Genomic DNA, 18,319 nt, shown 5'->3' on the forward strand with positions numbered 1-18,319 from the left:
TGTGTGAGAGAGAGAGTGTGTGTGTGAGAGAGAGAGTGTGTGTGAGAGAGAGAGAGTGTGTGTGAGAGAGAGAGTGTGTGTGTGGTGAGAGAGAGAGTGTGTGTGTGTGAGAGAGAGAGAGTGTGTGTGTGAGAGAGAGAGTGTGTGTGAGAGAGAGAGTGTGTGTGGAGAGAGAGTGTGTGTGTGAGAGAGAGAGTGTGTGTGTGAGAGAGAGAGTGTGTGTGTGTGAGAGAGAGAGTGTGTGTGTGTGAGAGCGAGAGAGTGTGTGTGTGAGAGAGAGTGTGTGTGTGTGTGAGAGAGAGAGTGTGTGTGTGAGAGAGAGTGTGTGTGTGTGTGAGAGAGTGTGTGTGTGTGTGAGAGAGAGAGTGTGTGTGAGAGAGAGAGTGTGTGTGTGTGTGAGAGAGAGAGTGTGTGTGAGAGAGAGAGTGTGTGGATCTTCACTGATGCAGCCTCTGTGATGATTTCTGAATGTGACAGGTTGTGACCATGTGATTGGAGTGTGGGGATCTGTTCTTTGTTATGAGGAGGTGTGTGTTAGCAAGGCGGAGCGGGAGGGAGTGTGTGTGAGAGGGAGGGAGGGCGTGTGTGTGAATGAGGCAGAGAGAGAGGGAGGGAGTGTGAGATGCACACACACTCAGCACATTCTCCCTCACGGACCCTGAGTGTTGCTGTATCGAGTGTGGAGCCCACTCCTCCCCACGGAGCCTGTCAGCTTCCCAGCGTGTGTCGAGAATACAATGTAGGGATATGAATTATTGACTGCAATCCGTCTGTCGTGGCTCTTCCCTGGACTGCAGTGCCGTGCCAAGCTACTGGTGAGTTCGGAAGCCGCATTCTCATTCTGCTTGCTTTACCCCTGCACCCAGTTCCAGCTCCCAGCATCCGGGGGTCTTCGGTCGGGGGGATAATGCCCCAAGTCCGCATCTACCCCTCTCCTGGGGAACGGATTCCAGCATTAACTGGATGCAAACCACCCCCCCCCTCCCCCCACACACACACACACAAACAACAAACCCCCCCACACCCCACATCCCCCCACGCCCCACACAAACAGCAAACCCCCCCATGCCCCACACCCCCCACGCCCCACACCCCCCCACGCCCCACACCCCCCACACCCCACGCCCCACACAAACAACAAACCCCCCCACGCCCCACACCCCCCCACGCCCCACACCCCCCCACGCCCCACACCCCCCCACGCCCCACACCCCCCCACGACCCACACCCCCCATGCCCCACACCCCCCCACACCCCACATCCCCCCACGCCCCACACAAACAACAAACCCCCCCATGCCCCACACCCCCCCATGCCCCACACCCCCCCACGCCCCACACCCCCCCACGCCCCACCCCCCCACGCCCCACACCCCCCACGACCCACACCCCCCACGCCCCACACCCCCCCACGCCCCACACCCCCCCACGCCCCACACCCCCCCACGCCCCACACCCCCCCACGCCCCACACCCCCCCATGCCCCACACCCCCCCACGACCCACACCCCCCACGACCCACACAAACAACAGCCCCCGCACACCCCACACCCCCCGACGCCCCACATCCCCCCACGCCCCACACAAACAACAAACCACCCCCACGCGCATCTGTCCATCTCCCCCCAGGGGCAGGGGCGGCTATATCTCTGAACAGGGTTACACGACCCACACCCCACACCCCCCACACCCCACATCCCCCACACCCCACACCCCCCCACGCCCCACACCCCCCCACACCCCACATCCCCCCACACCCCACACCCCCCCACGCCCCACACCCCCCACGCCCCACACCCCCCACGCCCCACACCCCCCCACGCCCACACCCCCCCACGCCCCACACCCCCCACACCCCACATCCCCCCACACCCCACACCCCCCCACGCCCCACACCCCCCCACGCCCCACACTCCCCCACGCCCCACACCCCCCCACACCCCACATCCCCCCACACCCCACACCCCCCCACGCCCCACACCCCCCACGCCCCCAGGGGCAGGGGCGGCTATATCTCTGAACAGGGTTACACGACCCACACCCCCCCACGCCCCACACCCCCCCACACCCCACACCCCCCACACCCCACACCCCCCCACGCCCCACACCCCCTCACCCGCCAGTGCTGCCCCCAGTCACATTCAGTCAGAGACCACCTCCTGACACCCCGCCCCGTGCCCCTGCTCACCCCCCTCATTCACAGCCCTACCCTCGCCGTACGCCCGAAACAGACTCCCCGTGTTCCCCCTCACCCTCTCCACCCCATGCCTCCCCTCCTGCTTCACCAACCTCTCACCTGCTAACTCCCCAGAGCCATCACCTCACCTGGTTCTCATAACCACCTGTACAGAGTCACTGTGTATTCAGCAGGGTAAGGATCACTCACTGTGTAACTGTACAGAGACACTGTGTATTCAGCAGGGTAAGGATCACTCACTGTGTAACTGTACAGAGACACTGTGTATTCAGCAGGGTAAGGATCACTCACTGTGTAACTGTACAGAGACACTGTTTATTCAGCAGGGTAAGGATCACTCACTGTGTAACTGTACAGAGTCACTGTTTATTCAGCAGGGTAAGGATCACTCACTGTGTAACTGTACAGAGTCACTGTGTATTCAGCAGGGTAAGGATCACTCACTGTGTAACTGTACAGAGACACTGTTTATTCAGCAGGGTAAGGATCACTCACTGTGTAACTGTACAGAGACACTGTTTATTCAGCAGGGTAAGGATCACTCACTGTGTAACTGTACAGAGACACTGTGTATTCAGCAGGGTAAGGATCACTCACTGTGTAACTGTACAGAGTCACTGTGTATTCAGCAGGGTAAGGATCACTCACTGTGTAACTGTACAGAGACACTGTTTATTCAGCAGGGTAAGGATCACTCACTGTGTAACTGTACAGAGACACTGTTTATTCAGCAGGGTAAGGATCACTCACTGTGTAACTGTACAGAGTCACTGTTTATTCAGAGTAAGGATCACTCACTGTGTAACTGTACAGAGACACTGTTTATTCAGCAGGGTAAGGATCACTCACTGTGTAACTGTACAGAGTCACTGTTTATTCAGCAGGGTAAGGATCACTCACCTGTGTAACTGTACAGAGTCACTGTTTATTCAGCAGGGTAAGGATCACTCACTGTGTAACTGTACAGAGTCACTGTTTATTCAGCAGGGTAAGGATCACTCACTGTGTAACTGTACAGAGACACTGTTTATTCAGCAGGGTAAGGATCACTCACTGTGTGACTGTACAGAGACACTGTTTATTCAGAGTAAGGATCACTCACTGTGTAACTGTACAGAGACACTGTTTATTCAGAGTAAGGATCACTCACTGTGTAACTGTACAGAGACACTGTTTATTCAGAGTAAGGATCACTCACTGTGTAACTGTACAGAGTCACTGTGTATTCAGCAGGGTAAGGATCACTCACTGTGTAACTGTACAGAGTCACTGTTTATTCAGCAGGGTAAGGATCACTCACTGTGTAACTGTACAGAGTCACTGTTTATTCAGCAGGGTAAGGATCACTCACTGTGTAACTCTACACAGTCACTGTTTATTCAGCAGGGTAAGGATCACTCACTGTGTAACTGTACAGAGACACTGTGTATTCAGCAGGGTAAGGATCACTCACTGTGTAACTGTACAGAGTCACTGTTTATTCAGCAGGGTAAGGATCACTCACTGTGTAACTGTACAGAGTCACTGTTTATTCAGCAGGGTAAGGATCACTCACTGTGTAACTGTACAGAGTCACTGTGTATTCAGCAGGGTAAGGATCACTCACTGTGTAACTGTACAGAGACACTGTTTATTCAGGGTAAGGATCACTCACTGTGTAACTGTACAGAGTCACTGTTTATTCAGCAGGGTAAGGATCACTCACTGTGTAACTGTACAGAGTCACTGTGTATTCAGCAGGGTAAGGATCACTCACTGTGTAACTCTACACAGTCACTGTTTATTCAGCAGGGTAAGGATCACTCACTGTGTAACTGTACAGAGACACTGTTTATTCAGGGTAAGGATCACTCACTGTGTAACTCTACACAGTCACTGTTTATTCAGCAGGGTAAGGATCACTCACTGTGTAACTCTACACAGTCACTGTTTATTCAGCAGGGTAAGGATCACTCACTGTGTAACTGTACAGAGTCACTGTTTATTCAGAGTAAGGATCACTCACTGTGTAACTGTACAGAGTCACTGTTTATTCAGGGTAAGGATCACTCACTGTGTAACTGTACAGAGACACTGTTTATTCAGAGTAAGGATCACTCACTGTGTAACTCTACACAGTCACTGTTTATTCAGCAGAGTAAGGATCACTCACTGTGTGACTGTACAGAGACACTGTTTATTCAGAGTAAGGATCACTCACTGTGTAACTGTACAGAGACACTGTTTATTCAGCAGGGTAAGGATCACTCACTGTGTAACTGTACAGAGTCACTGTTTATTCAGCAGGGTAAGGATCACTCACTGTGTAACTGTACAGAGTTACTGTTTATTCAGCAGGGTAAGGATCACTCACTGTGTAACTGTACAGAGTTACTGTTTATTCAGCAGGGTAAGGATCACTCACTGTGTAACTGTACAGAGACACTGTTTATTCAGAGTAAGGATCACTCACTGTGTAACTGTACAGAGTTACTGTTTATTCAGCAGGGTAAGGATCACTCACTGTGTAACTGTACAGAGACACTGTTTATTCAGAGTAAGGATCACTCACTGTGTAACTGTACAGAGTTACTGTTTATTCAGCAGGGTAAGGATCACTCACTGTGTAACTGTACAGAGTCACTGTTTATTCAGCAGGGTAAGGATCACTCACTGTGTAACTGTACAGAGTCACTGTTTATTCAGCAGGGTAAGGATCACTCACTGTGTAACTGTACAGAGACACTGTTTATTCAGGGTAAGGATCACTCACTGTGTAACTGTACAGAGTCGCTGTTTATTCAGCAGGGTAAGGATCACTCACTGTGTAACTGTACAGAGACACTGTTTATTCAGCAGGGTAAGGATCACTCACTGTGTAACTGTACAGAGACACTGTTTATTCAGCAGGGTAAGGATCACTCACTGTGTAACTGTACAGAGACACTGTTTATTCAGCAGGGTAAGGATCACTCACTGTGTAACTGTACAGAGACACTGTTTATTCAGGGTAAGGATCGCTCACTGTGTAACTGTACAGAGTCACTGTTTATTCAGCAGGGTAAGGATCACTCACTGTGTAACTGTACAGAGTCACTGTTTATTCAGCAGGGTAAGGATCACTCACTGTGTAACTGTACAGAGTCACTGTTTATTCAGGGTAAGGATCGCTCACTGTGTAACTGTACAGAGTCACTGTTTATTCAGCAGGGTAAGGATCACTCACTGTGTAACTGTACAGAGACACTGTTTATTCAGGGTAAGGATCACTCACTGTGTAACTGTACAGAGACACTGTTTATTCAGGGTAAGGATCACTCACTGTGTAACTGTACAGAGACACTGTTTATTCAGAGTAAGGATCACTCACTGTGTAACTGTACAGAGTCACTGTTTATTCAGCAGGGTAAGGATCACTCACTGTGTAACTGTACAGAGACACTGTTTATTCAGCAGGGTAAGGATCACTCACTGTGTAACTGTACAGAGTCACTGTTTATTCAGGGTAAGGATCACTCACTGTGTAACTGTACAGAGTCACTGTGTATTCAGGGTAAGGATCACTCACTGTGTAACTGTACAGAGACACTGTTTATTCAGGGTAAGGATCACTCACTGTGTAACTGTACAGAGTCACTGTTTATTCAGCAGGGTAAGGATCACTCACTGTGTAACTGTACAGAGACACTGTTTATTCAGCAGGGTAAGGATCACTCACTGTGTAACTGGACAGAGTCACTGTTTATTCAGCAGGGTAAGGATCACTCACTGCGTGACTGTACAGAGACACTGTTTATTCAGCAGGGTAAGGATCACTCACTGTGTAACTGTACAGAGACACTGTTTATTCAGGGTAAGGATCACTCACTGTGTAACTGTACAGAGTCACTGTTTATTCAGGGTAAGGATCACTCACTGTGTAACTGTACAGAGTCACTGTTTATTCAGCAGGGTAAGGATCACTCACTGTGTAACTGTACAGAGTCACTGTTTATTCAGCAGGGTAAGGATCACTCACTGTGTAACTGTACAGAGTCACCGTTTATTCAGCAGGGTAAGGATCACTCACTGTGTGACTGTACAGAGACACTGTTTATTCAGGGTAAGGATCACTCACTGTGTAACTGTACAGAGACACTGTTTATTCAGGGTAAGGATCACTCACTGTGTAACTGTACAGAGTCACCGTTTATACAGCAGGGTAAGGATCACTCACTGTGTAACTGTACAGAGTTACTGTTTATTCAGGGTAAAGATCACTCACTGTGTAACTGTACAGAGTCACCGTTTATACAGCAGGGTAAGGATCACTCACTGTGTAACTGTACAGAGACACTGTTTATTCAGCAGGGTAAGGATCACTCACTGTGTAACTGTACAGAGTCACTGTTTATTCAGCAGGGTAAGGATCACTCACTGTGTAACTGTACAGAGACACTGTTTATTCAGGGTAAGGATCACTCACTGTGTAACTGTACAGAGTCACTGTTTATTCAGCAGGGTAAGGATCACTCACTGTGTAACTGTACAGAGTCACTGTTTATTCAGGGTAAGGATCACTCACTGTGTAACTGTACAGAGACACTGTTTATTCAGGGTAAGGATCACTCACTGTGTAACTGTACAGAGTTACTGTTTATTCAGGGTAAGGATCACTCACTGTGTAACTGTACAGAGTCACTGTTTATTCAGCAGGGTAAGGATCACTCACTGTGTAACTGTACAGAGTCACTGTTTATTCAGGGTAAGGATCACTCACTGTGTAACTGTACAGAGACACTGTTTATTCAGCAGGGTAAGGATCACACTGTGTAACTGTACAGAGTCACTGTTTATTCAGCAGGGTAAGGATCACTCACTGTGTGACTGTACAGAGTCACTGTTTATTCAGGGTAAGGATCACTCACTGTGTAACTGTACAGAGACACTGTTTATTCAGCAGGGTAAGGATCACTCACTGTGTAACTGTACAGAGTCACTGTTTATTCAGCAGGGTAAGGATCACTCACTGTGTAACTGTACAGAGTCACTGTTTATTCAGGGTAAGGATCACTCACTGTGTAACTGTACAGAGTCACTGTTTATTCAGCAGGGTAAGGATCACTCACTGTGTAACTGTACAGAGTCACTCTTTAATCTGCATTTTGTAACGGGTGTTTGCTGTGTGGTTTTGTAACGGGTGTTTTGCTGTGTGGTTTTGTAACGGGTGCTTGTTCTGTGGCTTTGTAACGGGTGTTTGCTGTGTGTTTTTGTAACGGGTGCTTGTTCTGTGGTTTTGTAACGGATGTTTGCTGTGTGTTTTTGTAACGGGTGTTTTGCTGTGTGGTTTTGTAACAGGTGTTTTGCTGTGTGGTTTTGTAACGGGTGTTTTGCTGTGTGGTTTTGTAACGGGTGTTTTGCTGTGTGTTTTTGTAACGGGTGTTTTGCTGTGTGGTTTTGTAACGGGTGTTTTGCTGTGTGGTTTTGTAACGGGTGTTTTGCTGTGTGGTTTTGTAACGGGTGTTTTGCTGTGTGTTTTTGTAACGGGTGTTTTGCTGTGTGGTTTTGTAACGGGTGTTTTGCTGTGTGGTTTTGTAACGGGTGTTTTGCTGTGTGTTTTTGTAACGGGTGTTTTGCTGTGTGTTTTTGTAACGGGTGTTTTGCTGTGTGTTTTTGTAACGGGTGTTTTGCTGTCTGTTTTTGTAACGGGTGTTTTGCTGTGTGTTTTTGTAACGGGTGTTTTGCTGTGTATTTTTGTAACGGGTGTTTTGCTGTGTGGTTTTGTAACGGGTGTTTTGCTGTGTGGTTTTGTAACGGGTGTTTTGCTGTGTGGTTTTGTAACGGGTGCTTGTTCTGTGGTTTTGTAACGGGTGTTTGCTGTGTGGGTTTGTAACGGGTGCTTGTTCTGTGGGTTTGTAACGGGTGCTTGTTCTGTGGTTTTGTAACGGGTGTTTGCTGTGTGGGTTTGTAACGGGTGCTTGTTCTGTGGTTTTGTAACGGGTGTTTGCTGTGTGGGTTTGTAACGGGTGCTTGTTCTGTGGGTTTGTAACGGGTGCTTGTTCTGTGGTTTTGTAACGGGTGTTTCTCTATTTCTGTTGCAGGTTCCCATTCAAACCCTCTTGGTTGATCTGATGTGAGATGGCGGTGATTTCAGACAGTCAGGTGACAGAGATAGCTTCCGTTCAGCCCTCGAGCCCCTCCGTGGATACGGAGCCAGTGTCTGAGACGGAGAAAGTGGAACCGGCCGCAGAGAATCACCACCTGAACGGAAATGGTTTGGTGAAATCCGCTAAGACGACCTCCTTCCAGGACCTGGCCTATCAGCTATATAAACAGAGTCCCAGGAAAACTGCCCGGGCCAGTTCGGTATCACACCTCGCACACAGTGCCCACAACTCACCCCGTACCAGCCTCCATCACCACCCCTCCCTCCAAACCGTGGACGGAGCAGATCGTCAGAAACCTCGCGATTACATCATCCTGGCAATCATCTCCTGCTTCTGTCCAATCTGGCCCGTCAACATCGTAGCGTTTGTTTACTCTGTAATGGTCAGTGAACAGAGCCTCCCACTGCCTCCCTCTCTCTGCGTCTCTCTCTGTCTCTCTCTCTCTGTCTCTCTCTCTCTGTCTCTCTCTCTCTCTGTCTCTCTCTCTCTCTGTCTCTCTCTCTCTCCGTCTCTCTCTCTCTCCGTCTCTCTCTCTCTCTGTGTGTCTCTCTGTGTGTCTCTCTCTCTGTCTCTCTCTCTCTCTGTCTCTCTCTCTCTCTCTCTCTCTGTCTCTCTCTCTCTCTGTCTCTCTCTCTCTCCGTCTCTCTCTCTCTGTCCGTCTCTCTCTCTCTGCCCGTCTCTCTCTCTCTGCCCGTCTCTCTCTCTCTGCCCGTCTCTCTCTCTCTGTCCGTCTCTCTCTCTCTGTCCGTCTCTCTCTCTCTGTCCCTCTCTCTCTCTGTCCGTCTCTCTCTCTCTGTCCGTCTCTCTCTCTCTGTCTCTCTCTCTCTCTGTCTCTCTCTCTCTCCGTCTCTCTCTCTCTCCGTCTCTCTCTCTCTCTGTGTGTCTCTCTGTGTGTCTCTCTCTCTGTCTCTCTCTCTCTCTGTCTCTCTCTCTCTCTCTCTCTCTGTCTCTCTCTCTCTCTGTCTCTCTCTCTCTCCGTCTCTCTCTCTCTGTCCGTCTCTCTCTCTCTGCCCGTCTCTCTCTCTCTGCCCGTCTCTCTCTCTCTGCCCATCTCTCTCTCTCTGTCCGTCTCTCTCTCTCTGTCCGTCTCTCTCTCTCTGTCCCTCTCTCTCTCTGTCCGTCTCTCTCTCTCTGTCCGTCTCTCTCTCTCTGTCTCTCTCTCTCTGTCCGTCTCTCTCTGTCCGTCTCTCTCTCTCTCTCTGTCCGTCTCTCTCTCTCTCTCTGTCCGCCTCTCTCTCTCTCTCTGTCCGCCTCTCTCTCTCTGTCCGCCTCTCTCTCTCTCTCTGTCCGCCTCTCTCTCTCTCTCTGTCCGCCTCTCTCTCTCTCTCTCTGTCCGCCTCTCTCTCTCTCTCTCTGTCCGTCTCTCTCTCTCTGTCTGTCCGTCTCTCTCTCTCTGTCTGTCCGTCTCTCTCTCTCTGTCTGTCCGTCTCTCTCTCTCTGTCTGTCCGTCTGTCTCTCTCTCTCTGTCTGTCCGTCTCTCTCTCTCTGTCTGTCCGTCTCTCTCTCTCTGTCTGTCCGTCTCTCTCTCTCTGTCTGTCCGTCTCTCTCTCTCTCTCTGTCCGTCTCTCTCTCTCTGTGCGTCTCTCTCTCTCTGCCCGTCTCTCTCTCTCTGCCCGTCTCTCTCTCTCTGCCCGTCTCTCTCTCTCTGTCCGTCTCTCTCTCTCTGCCCGTCTCTCTCTCTCTGCCCGTCTCTCTCTCTCTGCCCGTCTCTCTCTCTCTGCCCGTCTCTCTCTCTCTGCCCGTCTCTCTCTCTCTGCCCGTCTCTCTCTCTCTGCCCGTCTCTCTCTCTCTGCCCGTCTCTCTCTCTCTGCCCGTCTCTCTCTCTGCCCGTCTCTCTCTCTCTGCCCGTCTCTCTCTCTCTGCCCGTCTCTCTCTCTCTGCCCGTCTCTCTCTCTCTGCCCGTCTCTCTCTCTCTGCCCGTCTCTCTCTCTCTGCCCGTCTCTCTCTCTCTGCCCGTCTCTCTCTCTCTGTCCGTCTCTCTCTCTCTGTCTCTCTCTCTCTGTCCGTCTCTCTCTGTCCGTCTCTCTCTCTCTGTCCGTCTCTCTCTGTCCGTCTCTCTCTGTCCGTCTCTCTCTGTCCGTCTCTCTCTCTCTCTCTGTCCGCCTCTCTCTCTCTCTCTGTCCGCCTCTCTCTCTCTCTCTCTGTCCGCCTCTCTCTCTCTCTCTCTGTCCGCCTCTCTCTCTCTCTCTCTCTGTCCACCTCTCTCTCTCTCTCTCTGTCCGTCTCTCTCTCTCTCTCTGTCCGTCTCTCTCTCTCTCTCTGTCCGTCTCTCTCTGTCTGTCTCTCTCTCTGTCCGTCTCTCTCTCTGTCCGTCTCTCTCTCTCTCTCTCTCTCTGTCCACCTCTCTCTCTCTCTCTGTCCGTCTCTCTCTCTCTCTCTGTCCGTCTCTCTCTCTCTCTCTGTCCGTCTCTCTCTCTCTCTCTGTCCGTCTCTCTCTCTCTGTCCGTCTCTCTCTCTCTCTCTGTCCGTCTCTCTCTCTCTGTCTGTCTCTCTCTCTGTCCGTCTCTCTCTCTGTTCGTCTCTCTCTCTCTCTCTCTCTGTCCGTCGTGGGAGACTTCAATTTCCCTGGTATAGACTGGAAATCGCTGTCTGCTGGGACTTTGAATGGGGAGGAATTTGTAAAATGCGTACAGGAGAGTTCTTTGGAACAATATGTAGATAGCCCGACTAGAGAGGGGGCTATACTGGACCTAGTTCTGGGGAATGAGCCCGGTCAGGTCGTCAAAGTTTCGGTAGGGGAACATGTGGCAAATAGTGACCACAATTCTGTTAGCTTTAGGATAGTGATGGAAAAGGATGAGTGGTGTCCCAAGGGTAAGGTGTTGGATTGGGGGAAGGCTAACTTTAGTGGGATTAGGCAGAAATTGGCAGCTCTTGACTGGGAGAGGCTGTTTGAGGGTAAATCCACATCTGGCATGTGGGAGTCTTTTAAGGAACAGTTGTTAGGGCTACAGGACAGGCATGTGCCTGTAAAAAAGAAGGATAGGAAGGGTAGGATTAGAGAACCGTGGATAACCAGGGAAATTGAGGGACTGGTCAAAAAGAAAAGAGAGACGTATGGTAGGTCCAGGCAGCTAAAAACGGAGGGAGCCCTGGAGGAGTACAAAGAAAGTAGGAAAGAGCTCAAACTGGGAATTAGAAGGGCAGAAAGGGGTCACGAAATGTTCTTGGCAGACAGGATTAAGGAGAATCCCAAGGCATTTTATTCATACGTTAGGAACAAAAGGGTTGTCAGGGAAAAAATCGGACCTCTCAGGGACAAAAGTGGGGAATTATGCTTGGAGCCCAAAGAAGTAGGGGAGATCCTAAATGAATACTTTGCATCGGTATTCACAAAGGAGAGGGATGTATTGACTGGGAGTGTCTCGGAGGGGAGTGTTGAACCGTTGGAGAAAATCTCCATTGCAAGGGAGGAAGTTTTAGGTTTGTTAGAGAATATAAAGACTGACAAATCCCCAGGGCCTGATGGAATCTATCCAAGGCTGCTCAGGGAGACGAGAGATGAAATCGCTGGGCCTCTGACGCAAATCTTTGTCTCGTCACTGGATGCAGGTGAGGTCCCAGAGGATTGGAGGATAGCTAATGTGGTCCCGTTATTTAAGAAGGGTAGGAAGGATAACCCGGGTAATTATAGGCCGGTGAGCTTGACGTCCGTGGTGGGGAAGTTGTTGGAGAAGATTCTTAGAGATAGGATGTATGCGCATTTAGAAAGGAATAAACTAATTAACGATAGTCAGCATGGTTTTGTGAGAGGGAGGTCATGGTGGAGTTTTTTGAAGAAGTGACCAGAATGGTTGACGAGGGAAGGGCCGTGGATGTCGTCTATATGGACTTTAGTAAAGTGTTTGACAAAGTCCCTCATGGTAGGCTGGTGAAAAAGGTTGGATCTCATGGGATAAAGGGGGAGGTGGCTAGATGGGTGGAGAACTGGCTTGGTCACAGAAGACAGAAGGTGGGAGTGGAAGGATCTTTTTCCGGCTGGAGGCCTGTGACTAGTGGTGTTCCGCAGGGCTCTGTATTGGGACCTCTGCTGTTTGTGATTTATATAAACGATCTGGAAGAAGGTGTAACTGGGGTGATCAGTAAGTTTGCGGACGACACAAAATTGGCAGGACTTGCAGATAGTGAGGAACATTGTCAGAGGCTACAGAAGGATATAGATAGGCTGGAAATTTGGGCAAAGAAATGGCAGATGGGGTTCAATCCAGATAAATGCGAAGTGATGCATTTTGGTAGAAATAATGTAGGGAGGAGCTACACGATAAATGGCAGAACCATAAAGGGTGTAGATACGCAGAGGGACCTGGGTGTGCAAGTCCACAGATCCTTGAAGGTGACGTCACAGGTGGAGAAGGTGGTGAAGAAGGCATATGGCATGCTTGCCTTTATAGGACGGGGCATAGAGTATAAAAGTTGGGGTCTGATGATGCAGTTGTATAGAACGTTGGTTCGGCCGCATTTGGAGTACTGCGTCCAGTTCTGGTCGCCACACTACCAGAAGGACGTGGAGGCTTTAGAGAGAGTGCAGAGAAGGTTTACCAGGATGTTGCCTGGTATGGAGGGGCTTAGTTATGAGGAGAGATTGGTAAACTGGGGTTGTTCTCCCTGGAAAGACGGAGGATGAGGGGTGATCTAATAGAGGTGTATAAAATTATGAAAGGCATAGATAGGGTGAACGGTGGGAAGCTTTTCCCCAGGTCGGTGGTGACGTTCACGAGGGGTCATAGGTTCAAGGTGAGGGGGGGGGAGGTTTAACACGGATATCAGAAGGACATATTTTACACAGAGGGTGGTGGGGGCCTGGAATGCGCTGTCGGGCAAGGTGGTGGAGGCGGACACACTGGGAACGTTTAAGACTTATCTAGATATCCACATGAACGGAGTGGGAATGGAGGGATACAAAAGAATGGTCTAGTTTGGACCAGGGAGCGGCACGGGCTTGGAGGGGCCGAAGGGCCTGTTCCTGTGCTGTATTGTTCTTATAGGTTTAAGGTGAGAGGGGAGAGATACAAAAGGGTCCAGAGGGGCAATTGTTTCACACAGAGGGTGGTGAGTGTCTGGAACGAGCTGCCAGAGGCAGTAGTAGAGGCGGGTACAATTTTGTCTTTTAAAAAGCGTTTAGACAGTTACATGGGTACGATGGGTATAGAGGGATATGGGCCAAATACGGGCAATTGGGATTCGCTGAGGGGTTTAAGAAAAAAGGGCAGCATGGAGAGGTTGGGCCGAAGGGCCTGTTTCCATGCTGTAAACCTCTCTGACTCTGAGAGTTTTGAGTTTGGTTTTGGTCTCTTTATCTGAGGAAGGATGTGGGCGGCACTGAGGCAGTTCAGAGGAGGCTCACCAGATCGATTCCGGGGATGAGGGGCTGATGTCTGAGGAGAGATTAATCACTTTGGGCTTGTACTCACTGGAGTTGAGAAGGACGAGAGGGGATCTGATGGAGGGATATAAAATTTTAAAAGGGATTGAAAAGTAAATGTGGATCAAATGTTTCCCCCTGTGGGGCAATCTGGAACAAGAGGTCACAGGGTATAGGTCGAGAGGTGGTAGATTTAAAACAGAGATGAGGAGGAACTACTTCTCGCAGAGGGTGGTGAATGTGTGGAACTCGCTGCCCCATCGCGCGGGGGAGTCTGAATCATTGAATGGTTTCAAGAAGGAGATGGATATATTTCTAATAAAAAAGGGATAAGGGGAGCTGGGGAACAGGTGGAAAGGGGGTGGGGAGGGGGATCTGGGAAGGGGGTGGGGAGGGGGATCTGGGGAAAGGTGGGGAGGGGGATCTGGGATCAGGGAGAGATCAGCCATGATCTGATTAAATAGCGTCGAAGGACTGAATTCTGCTCCCAATTCCTTTATTCCCATCTATCTCTCGCTCTCTCTGTGTCTCCGACACATTCTTCCTCCCTGTCTCTTCTGCTCTCTCTCTCTCACTGCCAAACACTCCCAGGACAGGTACAGCACGGGGTTAGATACAGAGTAAAGCTCCCTCTACACTGTCCCCATCAAACACTCCCAGGACAGGGACAGCACGGGGTTAGATACAGAGTAAAGCTCCCTCTACACTGTCCCCATCAAACACTCCCAGGACAGGGACAGCACGGGGTTAGATACAGAGTAAAGCTCCCTCTACACCGTCCCCATCAAACACTCCCAGGACAGGTACAGCACGGGGTTAGATACAGAGTAAAGCTCCCTCTACGCTGTCCCCCATCAAACACTCCCAGGACAGGTACAGCACGGGGTTAGATACAGAGTAAAGCTCCCTCTACACTGTCCCCATCAAACACTCCCAGGACAGGTACAGCACGGGGTTAGATACAGAGTAAAGCTCCCTCTACACTGTCCCCATCAAACACTCCCAGGACAGGTACAGCACGGGGTTAGATACAGAGTAAAGCTCCCTCTTTACTGTCCCCATCAAACACTCCCAGGACAGGTACAGCACGGGGTTAGATACAGAGTAGAACATAGAACATAGAAAGCCACAGCACAAACAGGCCCTTCGGCCCACAAGCTGCGCCGATCACATCCCCACCTCTAGGCCTATCTATAGCCCTCAATCCCATTAAATCCCATGTACTCATCCAGAAGTCTCTTAAAAGACCCCAACGAGTTTGCCTCCACCACCACCGACGTCAGCCGATTCCACTCACCCACCACCCTCTGAGTGAAAAACTTACCCCTGACATCTCCTCTGTACCTACCCCCCAGCACCTTAAACCTGTGTCCTCTCGTAGCAACCATTTCAGCCCTTGGAAATAGCCTCTGAGAGTCTACCCTATCCAGACCTCTCAACATCTTGTAAATCTCTATCAGGTCACCTCTCATCCTTCGTCTCTCCAGGGAGAAGAGACCAAGCTCCCTCAACCTATCCTCATAAGGCATGCCCCCCAATCCAGGCAACATCCTTGTAAATCTCCTCTGCACCCTTTCAATGGCTTCAACATCTTTCCTGTAATGAGGTGACCAGAACTGCGCGCAGTACTCCAAGTGGGGTCTAACCAGGGTCCTATAAAGCTGCAGCATTATCTCCCGACTCCTAAACTCAATCCCTCGATTAATGAAGGCCAGTACGCCGTACGCCTTCTTGACCGCATCCTCCACCTGCGAGGCCGATTTAAGAGTCCTATGGACCCGGACCCCAAGGTCCTTCTGATCCTCTACACTGCTAAGAATGGTACCCTTCATATTATACTGCTGCTTCATCCCATTGGATCTGCCAAAATGGATCACCACACACTTATCCGGGTTGAAGTCCATCTGCCACTTCTCCGCCCAGTCTTGCATTCTATCTATGTCTCGCTGCAACTTCTGACATCCCTCCAAACTATCCACAACACCACCTACCTTGGTGTCGTCAGCAAACTTACCAACCCATCCCTCCACTTCCTCATCCAGGTCATTTATGAAAATGACAAACAGCAAGGGTCCCAGAACAGATCCCTGGGGCACTCCACTGGTCACTGACCTCCATGCAGAGAAAGACCCCTCCACAGCCACTCTCTGCCTTCTGCAGGCAAGCCAGTTCTGGATCCACAAGGCAACAGCCCCTTGGATCCCATGCCCTCTCACTTTCTCAAGAAGTCTTGCATGGGGGACCTTATCGAACGCCTTGCTGAAGTCCATATAGACCACATCCACCGCTCTTCCTTCGTCAATGTGTTTGGTCACATTTTCAAAGAACTCAACCAGGCTCGTAAGGCACGACCTGCCCTTGACAAAGCCGTGCTGACTCCTTTTGATCATACTAAACTTCTCTAGATGATCATAAATCCTGTCTCTCAGGATCCTCTCCATCAACTTACCAACCACTGAGGTTAGACTCACCGGTCGGTAATTTCCCGGGCTGTCCCTGTTCCCTTTCTTGAATATAGGGACCACATCTGCAATCCTCCAATCCTCCGGAACCTCTCCCGTCTCCATCGACGATGCAAAGATCATCGCCAAAGGCTCCGCAATCTCCTCCCTCGCCTCCCACAGTAACCTGGGATACATCCCATCCGGTCCCGGCGACTTACCAACCTTGATGCCATTCAATAGTTCTAACACATCCTCTTTCTTTATGTCCACATGCTCGATCCTTTCTGTCCACCGCAAACCAGCAGTACAACCACCCAGATCCCTTTCCACCGTGAATACCGAGGTAAAGTATTCATTAAGCAGCTCCGCCATTTCTAACGGTTCCACACAAACTTTTCCCCCTTCACCTTTTAAGGGTCCTATGCCTTCACATCTCATCCTTTTACTCTTGACATATTTGTAGAAAGCCTTGGGATTCTCCTTAATCTTACCCGCCAAGGCCTTCTCATGACCCCTTCTCGCTCTCCTAATTTCCTTCTTAAGCTCCTTCCTACATCCCGTATACTCCTCTAAATCCTTAACACCTCCTAGCTCTCTGAACCTTCTGTACGCCTCTCTTTTCTTATTCACCAGGTTCATCACAACCTTCGTGCACCACGGTTCCCGTACCCTACCAACACCCCCCTGTCTCATTGGAACGTTGTCATGCAGAGTTCCAGACAAACATTCCTTGAAAATCCTCCACTTTCCTTCGGTACTTTTCCCCAAGAATGCCTCCTTCCAATTTACCCGTCTAATTTCCTCCCTGATGACACTGTATTTCCCTTTACTCCAGAGAGACACTTTCCTAGCCTGCCTGATCCTATCTCTTTCCAATGCTATCGTGAAGGAGATAGAATTATGATCGCTATCCCCAAGATGCTCACCCACCGAGAGATCCTCCACCTGTCCAGGTTCATTAGCCAGCACCAGATCAAGTACAGCCTCTCCTCTAGTAGGCTTATCCACATACTGTGTCAGGAAACTCTCCTGGACACACCTAACAAACTCCTCTCCATCCAAACCCCTAGCCCTAGGGATATTCCAATCTGTGTTTGGGAAATTAAAATCTCCCATCACGACAACTCTGTTATTCCTACATCTCTCCAGGATCTGTTTCCCCATCTGCTCCTCAACATCTCTGTTACTATTGGGCGGCCTATAGAAAACACCCAGCAACGTTACCGACCCCTTCCTGTTCCTAACCTCCACCCACAGAGACTCCGTAGTCAATCCCTCCACGGCGTCCACCTTCTCTACAGCCGTGACACTATCCCTGATCAACAGTGCCACTCCCCCCCCTCTCTTGCCTCCCTCCCTGTCCTTCCTGAAACATCGAAAACCCGGCACCTGAAGCACCCAGTCCTGTCCCTGAGACATCCAAGTCTCCGTAATGGCCACCACATCACAATTCGAAGCAGCAATCCACGCTCTAAGCTCATCCACTTTATTCACTACACTCCTGGCATTAAAATAGACACATCTCAGACCTTCAGCCTGAGCACTTCCCTTCTCCATCACTCGTCTAACCTCCCTCTTACCCTGTTTACATTCCTTATCTATTTGCGAGCTAACCTCCTCGCTCTCAGTCCCCTAATTTCGATTCCCTCCCCCCAACCTTTCTAGTTTAAAGTCTCTCCAGTAGCCTTAGCCAACCTTCCCGCCAGGATATTGGTCCCCCTGGGATTCAAGTGCCAGCTGTCTTTTTTAAACAGGTCACACCTGCCCCTAAAGAGGTCCCAATGATCCAAGTACCCAAATCCTTGTCCCTTGCTCCAGTCCCTCAGCCACGCATTCATTCTCCACCGATTCCTGTTCTCACTCTCCCGCGGCACAGGCAGCAATCCCGAGATTACTACCTTTGCATTCCTCTTTCTCAGCTGTCTACCTAACTCCCTATATTCTCTTTTCATGACCCCTTCCCTCTTCCTACCTATGTCAGCAGTACCTATATGCATCACGACCTTCGGCTCCTCTCCCTCCCCCTTCAGGATTTCTGGGACTCGACCAGAGACATCCCGGACCCCTGCACCAGGGAGGCAAACCACCATCCGAGAGTCCCGTCTGTGTCCGCAAAAACGCCTATCTGACCCCCTTACCGTAGAGTCCCCAATTAGCACTACCCTCCTTTCCTTACCCTTTTGCACTACTGGG

At 50.3% G+C, this 18,319-nt stretch overlaps 1 protein-coding gene across 1 annotated transcript in view; it reads left to right on the forward strand.

Moving 5' to 3' along the window:
* The first annotated feature begins 640 nt into the window (after positions 1-640).
* Positions 641-18,319, forward strand: part of LOC144490135 (proline-rich transmembrane protein 2-like) — a 29,373-nt gene continuing 11,694 nt past the window's right edge. The window contains exons 1-2 of the mRNA XM_078207941.1: positions 641-815; positions 8,255-8,702. Coding sequence (XP_078064067.1) covers positions 8,292-8,702 — 411 coding nt within the window. The 5' untranslated portion in view covers positions 641-815; positions 8,255-8,291. The remainder of the gene's footprint in view (positions 816-8,254; positions 8,703-18,319) is intronic.

Source organism: Mustelus asterias, unplaced genomic scaffold (genome assembly GCF_964213995.1).
Source record: "Mustelus asterias unplaced genomic scaffold, sMusAst1.hap1.1 HAP1_SCAFFOLD_2915, whole genome shotgun sequence".
In the NCBI taxonomy this organism is placed as follows: domain Eukaryota; kingdom Metazoa; phylum Chordata; class Chondrichthyes; order Carcharhiniformes; family Triakidae; genus Mustelus; species Mustelus asterias.